At 46.8% G+C, this 15,064-nt stretch overlaps 1 protein-coding gene across 1 annotated transcript in view; it reads right to left on the bottom strand.

Annotated features, from left to right (window-relative positions):
- The window catches only part of nme7 (NME/NM23 family member 7), a 115,446-nt gene that overhangs the window by 76,577 nt on the left and 23,805 nt on the right, over positions 1–15,064 (bottom strand). Inside the window, exon 4 of the mRNA XM_064952846.1 lies at positions 11,835–11,945. Coding sequence (XP_064808918.1) covers positions 11,835–11,945 — 111 coding nt within the window. The remainder of the gene's footprint in view (positions 1–11,834; positions 11,946–15,064) is intronic.

Below are 15,064 nucleotides of genomic sequence, written 5' to 3'. Positions count from 1 at the left end.
GAGACCTAAGACAACACTACATAGAGACCTAAGACAACACTACATAGAGAGAGACCTAAGACAACACTACATAAAGAGAGACCTAAGACAACACTACATAGAGAGAGACCTAAGACAACACTACATAGAGAGAGACCTAAGACAACACTACATAAAGAGAAACCTAAGACAACACTACATAGAGAGAGACCTAAGACAACACTACATAGAGAGAGACCTAAGACAACACTACATAAAGAGAGACCTAAGACAACACTACATAGAGAGAGACGTAAGACAACACTACATAGAGACCTAAGACAACACTACATAAAGAGAGACCTAAGACAACACTACATAAAGAGAGACCTAAGACAACACTACATAAAGAGAGACCTAAGAAAACACTACATAGAGAGAGACCTAAGAAAACACTACATAGAGAGAGACCTAAGACAACACTACATAGAGAGAGACCTCAGGAGGCTGAAGAAATTTGTCTTGTCACCAAAAGCACTCACAAACTTTTAAAGATGCACAATCGAGAGCATCCTGTCGGGCTGTATCACCGCCTGGTACGGCAACTGCTCCGCCCACAACCCTAAGGCTCTCCAGAGAGTAGTGAGGTCTGCACAACGCATCACCGGGAGCAAACTACCTGCCCTCCAGGACACCTACACCACCCGATGTTACAGGAAGGCCATAAAGATCATCAAGGACATCAACCACCCGAGCCACTGCCTGTTCACCCCGCTATCATCCAGAAGGCGAGGTCAGTACAGGTGCATCAAAGCTGGGACCGAGAGACTGAAAAACAGCTTCTGTCTCAAGGCCATAAGACTGTAAAACAACCACCACTAACATTGAGTGGCTGCTGCCAACACACTGACACTGACTCAACTCCAGCCACTTTAATAATGGAAATTGATGTAGAAAATGTATCACTAGCCACTGTAAACAATGCTACTTAATATAATGTTTACATACCCTACATTACTCATCTCATATGTATATACTGTACTCTATACCATCTATACTGTACTCTATACCATCTCCTGCATCTTGCCATCTTTATGTAATACATGTATCACTAGCCACTTTAAACTATGCCACTTTGTTTACATACCCTACATTACTCATCTCGTATGTATATACTGTACTCGATACCATCTACTGCATCTTGCCTATGCCGTTCTGTACCATCACTCATTCATATATCCTTATATGTGATGTATATGTGATGGAAGAGTGCACTGTGCATGCAGAGGGTTGCAATTCTATTGAATTGGGGATAGTTTAACCAACATATGCCACAAGACCTAGAATTGCCTTATGTGTATCCCACAAAAAAAGGTTCACTGTTATGAGCTGTAACTTCGCATGGAACATTTCAGGAAATTCACGGGAAAGTTTCCGACCCTTTGCAACCCAGTGACACAGCCATAACCTGAGCGGAAACCAGATTGCATACCGGAGAGAAGAGTATAGACATCAAGAAAGCCAGTCAGTTCCACTGCCTGTTCACCCCGTTATACCATCCAGAAGGCGAGGTCAGTACAGGTGCATCAAAGGGACCGAGAGACTGAAAAACAGCTTCCATCTCAAGGCCATCAGACTGGTAAACAGCTTCTATCTCAAGGCCATCAGACTGGTAAACAGCTTCTATCTCAAGGCCATCAGACTGGTAAACAGCCATCACTAACACTGAGTGGCTGCCGCCAACATTGAGACCCAATCACTGGCCACTTTAATAAATGGATCACTAGTCACTTTAAAATAATGCCACTTTAATAATGTTTACATATCTTACATTACTCATATCATATGTATATACTGTATTTTATACCATCTATTGCATCTTGCTGATACAGCTCGTCCATCCATATATTTATATGTACATATTCTCATTCCATCCCTTTAGATTTGTGTGTATAAGGTAGTTGTTGTGAAATAGTTAGATTACTTGTTGGTTATTACTGCATTGTCGGAACGAGAAGCACGAGCATTTCACTACACTCGCATTAACATCTGCTAACCATGTGTATGTGACCAATAACATTTGATTTGATTATTAACAAGATTTTCCAACACTTTTGATAAACAGGGCAAAATAAAAATTGGCCTATAACAGTTAAGATCAGCTTGATCCTTTAAATAAGGACGAACCATGGCTGCCTTCCAGCTCAGCCATGTGCTTCCTGTCTGTAACAACCACATCATCAACAATACGGGACATGGGCAGCTTCGAGGAAGAGGGTCTAGAACGAATAGAACGCACGTCCCATTTCAAGTCGATGATGGCGTGCTGGTTGGACTGGCGGGCCATCAGTTTACCAGTCAAAATCGCCAGGGTTAGAGGTTCCAAGCTCATTCTATTCATCGTTTTCTACACCTTGCTTGTTTCAGCAAGTGGCGACAAAGTTTCATCACGTCGTTATCACAGAAACGGACTCAAACGTTACGAATGCCTGTCCCGTCTTCAGTCAGCTGTTTGTTGCAAAAAAAGGTTAGTACAGTCATTTTCATTTTCATGACAGTCTTTATCCCGAACTGTCGTTACAGGGTTGTGCCAGCCCTAGTGAGGAGAAGAGGATATTATTGGCAAACCACATGAGGTATCAAATTGCACGGTAGTGTATTACAAACTCACCTCCGGACGGAAAGAACATAGACAGAGGACAAACTATTCTTACACACAGACACAAAGACGACCTTTCTGCTTTGTTTGCAATCCAACACTGAGAGCCTTTTGCTGCCTGCTAACATTATAGGTAACCTCACTACAGGTCCCCTGGCACGCCATATGTTAACAAAAGGTAATAACAGAGCCAAGGTCGCCTGGCACGCCATATGTTAACAACAGGTAATAACACAGCCAAGGTCCCTGGCACGCCATATGTTAACAACAGGTAATAACACAGCCAAGGTCCCCTGGCACGCCATATGTTAACAACAGGTAATAACAGAGCCAAGGTCGCCTGGCACGCCATATGTTAACAACAGGTAATAACAGAGCCAAGGTCGCCTGGCACGCCATATGTTAACAACAGGTAATAACAGAGTCAAGGTCCCTGGCACGCCATATGTTGACTGTAGGTAATAACACAGCCCAGGTCCCCTGGCACGCCATATGTTAACAACAGGGAATAACACAGCCCAGGTCCCCTGGCACGCCATATGTTAACAACAGGGAATAACACAGCCCAGGTCCCCTGGCACGCCATATGTTAACAACAGGGAATAACACAGCCCAGGTCCCCTGGCACGCCATATGTTAACAACAGGTAATAACACAGCCCAGGTCCCCTGGCACGCCATATGTTAACAACAGGTAATAACAGAGCCCAGGTCCCCTGGCACGCCATATGTTAACAACATGTAATAACACAGCCCAGGTCCCCTGGCACGCCATATGTTAACAACAGGTAATAACACAGCCCAGGTCCACTGGCACGCCATATGTTAACAACAGGTAATAACACAGCCCAGGTCCCCTGGCACGCCATATGTTAACAACAGGTAATAACACAGCCCAGGTCCCCTGGCACGCCATAAACAACAGGGAATAACACAGCCCAGGTCCCCTGGCACGCCATATGTTGACAACAGGTAATAACACAGCCCAGGTCCCCTATGCAACGCCATATGTTAACAACAGGTAATAACACAGCCCAGGTCCCTGGCACGCCATATGTTAACAACAGGGAATAACACAGCCCAGGTCCCCTGGCACGCCATATGTTAACAACAGGGAATAACACAGCCCAGGTCCCTGGCACGCCATATGTTAACAACAGGTAATAACACAGCCCAGGTCCCCTGGCACGCCATATGTTAGCAACAGGGAATAACAGAGCCCAGGTCCCCTGGCACGCCATATGTTGACAACAGGTAATAACACAGCCCAGGTCCCCTGGCACGCCATATGTTAACAACAGGGAATAACACAGCCCAGGTCCCCTGGCACGCCATATGTTAACAACAGGTAATAACACAGCCAAGGTCCCTGGCACGCCATATGTGAACAACAGAGAATAACACAGCCCAGGTCCCCTGGCACGCAATATGTTAACAACAGGTAATAACAGAGCCAAGGTCGCCTGGCACGCCATATGTTAACAACAGGTAATAACACAGCCCAGGTCCCCTGGCACGCCATATGTTGACTGTAGGTAATAACACAGCCCAGGTCCCCTGGCACGCCATATGTTAACAACAGGTAATAACACAGCCCAGGTCCCCTGGCACGCCATATGTTAACAACAGGTAATAACAGAGCCCAGGTCGCCTGGCACGCCATATGTTAACAACAGGTAATAACACAGCCCAGGTCCCCTGGCACGCCATATGTTAACAACAGGTAATAACACAGCCCAGGTCCCCTGGCACGCCATATGTGAACAACAGGGAATAACACAGCCCAGGTCCCCTGGCACGCCATATGTTAACAACAGGTAATAACAGAGCCAAGGTCGCCTGGCACGCCATATGTTAACAACAGGTAATAACACAGCCCAGGTCCCTGGCACGCCATATGTTGACTGTAGGTAATAACACAGCCCAGGTCCCCTGGCACGCCATATGTTAACAACAGGTAATAACAGAGCCCAGGTCCCCTGGCACGCCATATGTTAACAACAGGGAATAACACAGCCCAGGTCCCCTGGCACGCCATATGTTAACAACAGGTAATAACACAGCCAGGTCCCTGGCACGCCATATGTGAACAACAGGGAATAACACAGCCCAGGTCCCCTGGCACGCCATATGTTAACAACAGGTAATAACAGAGCCAAGGTCGCCTGGCACGCCATATGTTAACAACAGGTAATAACACAGCCCAGGTCCCCTGGCACGCCATATGTTGACTGTAGGTAATAACACAGCCCAGGTCCCCTGGCACGCCATATGTTAACAACAGGTAATAACAGAGCCCAGGTCCCCTGGCACGCCATATGTTAACAACAGGGAATAACACAGCCCAGGTCCCCTGGCACGCCATATGTTAACAACAGGTAATAACACAGCCAAGGTCCCCTGGCACGCCATATGTTAACAACAGGTAATAACACAGCCCAGGTCCACTGGCACGCCATATGTCAACAACAGGTAATAACAGAGCCAAGGTCAACCTGGCACGCCATATGTTAACAACAGGGAATAACACTGCCCAGGTCCCTTGGCACGCCATATGTTAACAACAGGGAATAACACAGCCAAGGTCCCCTGGCACGCCATATGTTAACAACAGGTAATAACACAGCCCAGGTCCCCTGGCACGCCATATGTTAACAACAGGTAATAACAGAGCCAAGGTCGCCTGGCACGCCATATGTTAACAACAGGTAATAACAGAGCCAAGGTCGCCTGGCACGCCATATGTTAACAACAGGTAATAACACAGCCCAGGTCCCCTGGCACGCCATATGTTGACTGTAGGTAATAACACAGCCCAGGTCCCCTGGCACGCCATATGTTAACAACAGGTAATAACAGAGCCCAGGTCCCCTGGCACGCCATATGTTAACAACAGGGAATAACACAGCCCAGGTCCCCTGGCACGCCATATGTTAACAACAGGTAATAACACAGCCAAGGTCCCCTGGCACGCCATATGTTAACAACAGGTAATAACACAGCCCAGGTCCACTGGCACGCCATATGTCAACAACAGGTAATAACAGAGCCAAGGTCGCCTGGCACGCCATATGTTAACAACAGGGAATAACACTGCCCAGGTCCCTTGGCACGCCATATGTTAACAACAGGGAATAACACAGCCAAGGTCCCCTGGCACGCCATATGTTAACAACAGGTAATAACACAGCCCAGGTCCCCTGGCACGCCATATGTTAACAACAGGTAATAACAGAGCCAAGGTCGCCTGGCACGCCATATGTTAACAACAGGTAATAACAGAGCCCAGGTCCCCTGGCACGCCATATGTTAACAACAGGTAATAACACAGCCCAGGTCCCCTGGCACGCCATATGTTAACAACAGGTAATAACACAGCCCAGGTCCCCTGGCACGCCATATGTTAACAACAGGTAATAACAGAGCCAAGGTCCCTGGCACGCCATATGTTAACAACAGGTAATAACACAGCCCAGGTCCCCTGGCACGCCATATGTGAACAACAGGGAATAACACAGCCCAGGTCCCTGGCACGCCATATGTTAACAACAGGTAATAACAGAGCCCAGGTCCCCTGGCACGCCATATGTTAACAACAGGTAATAACACAGCCCAGGTCCCCTGGCACGCCATATGTTGACTGTAGGGAATAACACAGCCCAGGTCCCCTGGCACGCCATATGTTAACAACAGGTAATAACAAAGCCCAGGTCCCCTGGCACGCCATATGTTAACAACAGGGAATAACACAGCCCAGGTCCCCTGGCACGCCATATGTTAACAACAGGGAATAACACAGCCCAGGTCCCTGGCACGCCATATGTTAACAACAGGTAATAACAGAGCCCAGGTCCCCTGGCACGCCATATGTTAACAACAGGGAATAACACAGCCCAGGTCCCCTGGCACGCCATATGTTGACAACAGGTAATAACACAGCCCAGGTCCCCTGGCACGCCATATGTTAACAACAGGGAATAACACAGCCCAGGTCCCCTGGCACGCCATATGTTAACAACAGGTAATAACACAGCCAAGGTCCCCTGGCACGCCATATGTGAACAACAGAGAATAACACAGCCCAGGTCCCCTGGCACGCCATATGTTAACAACAGGTAATAACAGAGCCAAGGTCGCCTGGCACGCCATATGTTAACAACAGGTAATAACACAGCCCAGGTCCCCTGGCACGCCATATGTTGACTGTAGGTAATAACACAGCCCAGGTCCCCTGGCACGCCATATGTTAACAACAGGTAATAACACAGCCCAGGTCCCCTGGCACGCCATATGTTAACAACAGGTAATAACAGAGCCCAGGTCGCCTGGCACGCCATATGTTAACAACAGGTAATAACACAGCCCAGGTCCCCTGGCACGCCATATGTTAACAACAGGTAATAACACAGCCCAGGTCCCCTGGCACGCCATATGTGAACAACAGGTAATAACACAGCCCAGGTCCCCTGGCACGCCATATGTTAACAACAGGTAATAACAGAGCCCAGGTCCCCTGGCACGCCATATGTTAACAACAGGTAATAACACAGCCCAGGTCCCTGGCACGCATATGTTGACTGTAGGTAATAACACAGCCCAGGTCCCCTGACTGCACGCCATATGTTAACAACAGGTAATAACAGAGCCCAGGTCCCCTGGCACTCCATATGTTAACGCCATATGTTAACAACAGGTAATAACACAGCCAGGTCCCTGGCACGCCATATGTGAACAACAGGGAATAACACAGCCCAGGTCCCCTGGCACGCCATATGTTAACAACAGGTAATAACAGAGCCAGGTCGCCTGGCACGCCATATGTTAACAACAGGTAATAACACAGCCCAGGTCCCCTGGCACGTTAACCATATGTTGACTGTAGGTAATAACACAGCCCAGGTCCCTGGCACGCCATATGTTAACAACAGGTAATAACAGAGCCCAGGTCCCCTGGCACGCCATATGTTAACAACAGGGAATAACACAGCCCAGGTCCCTGGCACGCCATATGTTAACAACAGGTAATAACACAGCCAAGGTCCCCTGGCACGCCATATGTTAACAACAGGTAATAACACAGCCCAGGTCCACTGGCACGCCATATGTCAACAACAGGTAATAACAGAGCCAAGGTCGCCTGGCACGCCATATGTTAACAAAAGGGAATAACACAGCCCAGGTCCCCTGTACACGCCATATGTTAACAACAGGTAATAACAGAGCCAAGGTCGCCTGGCACGCCATATGTTAACAACAGGTAATAACAGAGCCCAGGTCCCCTGGCACGCCATATGTTAACAACAGGTAATAACACAGCCCAGGTCCCCTGGCACGCCATATGTTAACAACAGGTAATAACACAGCCCAGGTCCCCTGGCACGCCATATGTTAACAACAGGTAATAACAGAGCCAAGGTCCCCTGGCACGCCATATGTTAACAACAGGTAATAACACAGCCCAGGTCCCCTGGCACGCCATATGTGAACAACAGGGAATAACACAGCCCAGGTCCCTGGCACGCCATATGTTAACAACAGGTAATAACAGAGCCCAGGTCCCCTGGCACGCCATATGTTAACAACAGGTAATAACACAGCCCAGGTCCCCTGGCACGCCATATGTTGACTGTAGGGAATAACACAGCCCAGGTCCCCTGGCACGCCATATGTTAACAACAGGTAATAACACAGCCCAGGTCCCCTGGCACGCCATATGTTAACAACAGGTAATAACAGAGCCAAGGTCCCCTGGCACGCCATATGTTAACAACAGGTAATAACACAGCCCAGGTCCCCTGGCACGCCATATGTTAACAACAGGTAATAACAGAGCCAAGGTCGCCTGGCACGCCATATGTTAACAACAGGTAATAACAGAGCCCAGGTCCCCTGGCACGCCATATGTTGACTGTAGGTAATAACACAGCCCAGGTCCCCTGGCACGCCATATGTGAACAACAGGTAATAACAGAGCCAAGGTCCCTGGCACGCCATATGTTAACAACAGGGAATAACACAGCCAAGGTCCCCTGGCACGCCATATGTTAACAACAGGTAATAACACAGCCCAGGTCCCCTGGCACGCCATATGTGAACAACAGGTAATAACAGAGCCAAGGTCCCTGGCACGCCATATGTTAACAACAGGTAATAACACAGCCCAGGTCCCCTGGCACGCCATATGTTAACAACAGGTAATAACACAGCCCAGGTCCCTGGCATGCCATATGTTAACAACAGGTAATAACAGAGCCAAGGTCCCCTGGCACGCCATATGTTGACTGTAGGTAATAACACAGCCCAGGTCGCCTGGCACGCCATATGTTAACAACAGGTAATAACACAGCCCAGGTCCCTGGCACGCCATATGTTAACAACAGGTAATAACAGAGCCAAGGTCGCCTGGCACGCCATATGTTAACAACAGGTAATAACAGAGCCAAGGTCCCCTGGCACGCCATATGTTGACTGTAGGTAATAACACAGCCCAGGTCGCCTGGCACGCCATATGTGAACAACAGGTAATAACAGAGCCAAGGTCCCCTGGCACGCCATATGTTGACTGTAGGTAATAACACAGCCCAGGTCCCCTGGCACGCCATATGTTGACTGTAGGTAATAATACAGCCCAGGTCCCCTGGCACGCCATATGTTGACTGTATGTAATAACACAGCCCAGGTCCCCTGGCACGCCATATGTTGACTGTAGGTAATAACACAGCCCAGGTCCCCTGGCACGCCATATGTTAACAACAGGTAATAACACAGCCAAGGTCCCCTGGCACGCCATATGTGAACAACAGGGAATAACACAGCCCAGGTCCCCTGGCACGCCATATGTTAACAACAGGTAATAACAGAGCCAAGGTCGCCTGGCACGCCATATGTTAACAACAGGTAATAACACAGCCCAGGTCCCCTGGCACGCCATATGTTGACTGTAGGTAATAACACAGCCCAGGTCCCCTGGCACGCCATATGTTAACAACAGGTAATAACAGAGCCCAGGTCCCTGGCACGCCATATGTTAACAACAGGGAATAACACAGCCCAGGTCCCCTGGCACGCCATATGTTAACAACAGGTAATAACACAGCCAAGGTCCCCTGGCACGCCATATGTTAACAACAGGTAATAACACAGCCCAGGTCCACTGGCACGCCATATGTCAACAACAGGTAATAACAGAGCCAAGGTCGCCTGGCACGCCATATGTTAACAAAAGGGAATAACACAGCCCAGGTCCCCTGGCACGCCATATGTTAACAACAGGTAATAACAGAGCCAAGGTCGCCTGGCACGCCATATGTTAACAACAGGTAATAACAGAGCCCAGGTCCCCTGGCACGCCATATGTTAACAACAGGTAATAACACAGCCCAGGTCCCCTGGCACGCCATATGTTAACAACAGGTAATAACACAGCCCAGGTCCCCTGGCACGCCATATGTTAACAACAGGTAATAACAGAGCCAAGGTCCCCTGGCACGCCATATGTTAACAACAGGTAATAACACAGCCCAGGTCCCCTGGCACGCCATATGTGAACAACAGGGAATAACACAGCCCAGGTCCCTGGCACGCCATATGTTAACAACAGGTAATAACAGAGCCCAGGTCCCCTGGCACGCCATATGTTAACAACAGGTAATAACACAGCCCAGGTCCCCTGGCACGCCATATGTTGACTGTAGGGAATAACACAGCCCAGGTCCCCTGGCACGCCATATGTTAACAACAGGTAATAACACAGCCCAGGTCCCCTGGCACGCCATATGTTAACAACAGGTAATAACAGAGCCAAGGTCCCCTGGCACGCCATATGTTAACAACAGGTAATAACACAGCCCAGGTCCCCTGGCACGCCATATGTTAACAACAGGTAATAACAGAGCCAAGGTCGCCTGGCACGCCATATGTTAACAACAGGTAATAACAGAGCCCAGGTCCCCTGGCACGCCATATGTTGACTGTAGGTAATAACACAGCCCAGGTCCCCTGGCACGCCATATGTGAACAACAGGTAATAACAGAGCCAAGGTCCCTGGCACGCCATATGTTAACAACAGGGAATAACACAGCCAAGGTCCCTGGCACGCCATATGTTAACAACAGGTAATAACACAGCCCAGGTCCCCTGGCACGCCATATGTGAACAACAGGTAATAACAGAGCCAAGGTCCCTGGCACGCCATATGTTAACAACAGGTAATAACACAGCCCAGGTCCCCTGGCACGCCATATGTTAACAACAGGTAATAACACAGCCCAGGTCCCTGGCATGCCATATGTTAACAACAGGTAATAACAGAGCCAAGGTCCCCTGGCACGCCATATGTTGACTGTAGGTAATAACACAGCCCAGGTCGCCTGGCACGCCATATGTTAACAACAGGTAATAACACAGCCCAGGTCCCTGGCACGCCATATGTTAACAACAGGTAATAACAGAGCCAAGGTCGCCTGGCACGCCATATGTTAACAACAGGTAATAACAGAGCCAAGGTCCCCTGGCACGCCATATGTTGACTGTAGGTAATAACACAGCCCAGGTCGCCTGGCACGCCATATGTGAACAACAGGTAATAACAGAGCCAAGGTCCCCTGGCACGCCATATGTTGACTGTAGGTAATAACACAGCCCAGGTCCCCTGGCACGCCATATGTTGACTGTAGCTAATAACACAGCCCAGGTCGCCTGGCACGCCATATGTTTTTTGACATGTGTGAATAATCAAGCCCACCCCCTACCTTTGAATGGGAGGAGCTTTGGCACTTGGCAGAACGAGCTGTCTGTGGCACACATCACATTTCTCTCCAAATGGTATATTCTCATCTCTCACTCTATTGTCCTTCACTGGCACCCTCAGCAACGGAAAGATAGTTGTGGAATGCTGGAACTAAGCTCTTCTCATACTAATGTAGCTTTACCTCAGAGTGACCTTCCGGGCAAAGGAGACATGGGGTTATGAATTGAGAAAAAGAAAGCTTTTGTTCTTTCACTTCAAAACACATCTCTGAGTGGGTGCAGCTCTAGAAATAGTAGCCCGGCAGCCCCAGGCCTGGGAGGCCATCTGACAACAAACCCTGTCATTAACACTGGACACATTACAGACGACAGCCATATGTAACTGAGCTTATTGACAATGCAATAATCATCAGCCCCACCTCGACAGTCACCTGCGTCTCTCAGCTGAAATTATAACTTTGACCTTTACCATGTCAGCTTTGTCATTTTGGCTTTGGTTAGGATCAGGTTGGCGTCATTGATCATCTGTAGAATGTCTCCCATCTTGTTGACTGCATCTGGTTTTATCATAGCAAGAGTTCTGCAGGAAAACAATGGAAGAGAGAGAGAGAGAGAGACATGCTTTGTACATTGTGTGCCATGTGGATTGAAAACCTGGGTTTTAGTGTTCAGTACATCACATCTCTCACAACCAGGCAGCTGCGAGAAGATCACATCATATATAGTTTGGTAGCATCCAGAGGAAGGAAAGGTCTGATAAACCTAAAGTTGGATAATCCAAACTTAACCGTGTTTAACCACCTTCTTCACATGTTTCTGAAAATGTCAAGTAGGGAGTCCAAAATGACTCCGAGATACCTGAAGTTAGACACAGCATTCAGATTCTCCTCCATTAACAAGAACAGCTGGTTGTGAAGAATCAAAGGATTTCTTAGAGAAGTACATACAAACAGTCTTGTCAATATTTAAATACAGGCAAGAATTAGTCATTCATTTAGGAACATGTACCATAGCTTGAGTTAAGTTAACAACTAGTTGTCGATTTTTTTGTTGTTGTTGTGTACATATAGAACTGTATCGTCTGCATGTTAACTTGTGGGCAAGCAAGTGGGAGATAATTTAAAAAGATGGTAAACAGAAGGGGGCCTAATATTGACCCTTGTGGCACCCCAATGTTACTGTAAAGAGAGTCTGACTGAGTGTCCCCCAAACGAACGGTTTGACTTCCGTTTGTCAAATAGGAATACATCCAACTCATGACTTCAGTGGACACATTAAGGGAGGATAGTTTGGATAGAAGGACCTCATGATTCACAGAATCAAAGGCCTTTTTTCAGATCCAAAACAGACTGATTTCACCACCTGCGACCAGGTTAGATTTAATGCACTCCAGAAAAAAACTATTGGCCGGTTCAGTTGAATGGTTCGTTCTGAACCATTTGCTGTATGAAGTAGCCCTGAAGGAGGTGATCAGTCAGGTGATCAGTCAGGTGATCAGTCAGGTGATCAGTCAGGTGATCAGTCAGGTGATCAGTCAGGTGATCAGCCATCCGTCTTTCAGCTACGTTTCATACCACTGGAGGAATGCTTATAGGTGGGTCATTTCCCACCAGTGTTTAAAACAGGTACCACTGCAGCAGACTTCCAAGCATTGGGGAAGAACCCATAATCTTGATGGATAGATTAACTAGATGTTGTCACGCCCTGGTCTATATTTATTATGTTTATCTTCATTTATTGGGTCAGGCCAGGGTGTGACATGGGTTTATTTGTGGTGTGTTTCGTCTTGGGGTTGTGTGGGGTGTATAGCATAGTCTATGGCTGCCTGAGGCGGTTCTCAAATCAGAGTCAGGTGATTATCGTTGTCTCTGATTGGGAACCATATTTAGGTAGCCATATTCTTTGAGTGTTTTCGTGGATGATTGTTCCTGTCTCTGTGTCTTCACCAGATAGGACTGTTTAGGTTTTCACGTTCCGTTTGTTGTTTTTTGTATTGTTCGTGTTTTTTCGTTCTTCATTAAACACGTCTCATAAATACCGCGCTGCATTTTGGTCCGCTCCTCCTTCAACAGAAGAAAGCTGTTACAGATGTTCAGGAATCCTGAATATTGGTTTATTATTATCGGGAGTGAGAACTGTGGTCTTGTTTGAAAGTCTTTGTGCCAGTTCCCTAACAGAGTCAACCATTTAAAAATTTTTTTTTTTTAAAGGTGGTGAATATGAAATTTTGAGTCTTGAATTAGAATCCCATTAACCGAGCAACACTGCTCCCTTATATGGCTTTAAGAAGTGTGAGAAACAAGCAAAAAGATTCAGTACGTTTGTGCTTAAATACTAAATAAATACTGCACTCTGACCCACAAAACGTCTTTACTAGATTCAAAACATGATGTCGTTTCATAGGAATTTGCAGCTGTTGTTAATCTGCTAACTTCTGACATGCCGTTACTACAGCCGGAAAGAGAGCAGTTGAAGGATTACTCAAACATCTACGGACATATTCAATCAATCCTTATACTGAATACAAATATAAGAGCAACAAATTACAATTCATTAGGCCCTAATCTATGGATTTCACATGACTGGGCAAGGGCGCAGCCATGCCCCCCCCCCCCCAGACGATGCCGCAGACGAAGAAGCCGGATGTGGAGGTCCTGGGCTGGTGTGGTTACATGTGGTCTGTGGTGGTGAGGCCGGTTGGACATATTGCCAAATTCTCTACAACGTCAATGCCAATTGCACGCTCCTCAAAACTTGAGACATCTGTGGCATTGTGTTGTGTGACAAAACTGCACATTTTAGAGTGGCCTTTTATTGTCCCCAGCACAAGGTGCATCTGTGTAATAATCATTGTGTAATGATCATGCTGTTTAATCAGCATCTTCATATGCCCCACCTGTCACGTGGATGGGCAATCTTGACAAAACATAAAATGCTCACTAACAGGGATCTTAAATTTGTGCACAACATTTGAGAGAAATAAGCTTTTATGTGCGTACGGAAAATTTCTGAAAACATTTATTTCAGCTCATGAAACATGGTACCAACACTTTACATGTTGCGTTTATATTTTGTTCAGTATAGATCCGGAGTGGATATTTTGGATCCGCAAACAGATTTCAATAGAAGAAGATTTCATACCCTCTAACGTTTTGTTAAAACTCTTTTGGGTAGGTACTTAAAACGTACTTAAAAACGGTTGTTTGCAAAAAAAATTTTTTAAATTACAGAAAATGTTGTTGATGTGGTCACTAAAAAAAGCTGTAACTTTTCATCAGAATATATGATTTTGTTCAAAACGCCAGATTTGAGTAGTAGATTAGTGAATGCTATAACGTTTTGTCTGTTGTTCCAAAGTGGTCAAAGTAGTTGATTTGTGTCAAGAGTTGCATTGTTGCATTTACAGTGAACGGAAGTTGGATGTGACGATGTCACAATGAGGCCTTTTTGAAATCTTCAGGAAATGTCATGTAAGCGGATGGAGGACAAAAAAAACATTTATATATCCCTTCAAAAGTATAAAAGATATATTAAAAAAAAAGTTAGACAAACAATATTCCGTATCCATCTGCACGTTTTAAAGTTTGAATGGCTTTTCTAGCTGAAACGGTGTAGGAGGAGGGTTCCAGAGAAGAAGAAGTAGGTTGAAGACTTAGAATGGGGATGTTTGCTTTGCAAGTCCCATTGACTATGCTCGGC

Source organism: Oncorhynchus masou, chromosome 31 (assembly GCF_036934945.1).
Source record: "Oncorhynchus masou masou isolate Uvic2021 chromosome 31, UVic_Omas_1.1, whole genome shotgun sequence".
Lineage (NCBI taxonomy): Eukaryota > Metazoa > Chordata > Actinopteri > Salmoniformes > Salmonidae > Oncorhynchus > Oncorhynchus masou.
This window is presented reverse-complemented; position numbering and strand designations above follow the sequence as displayed.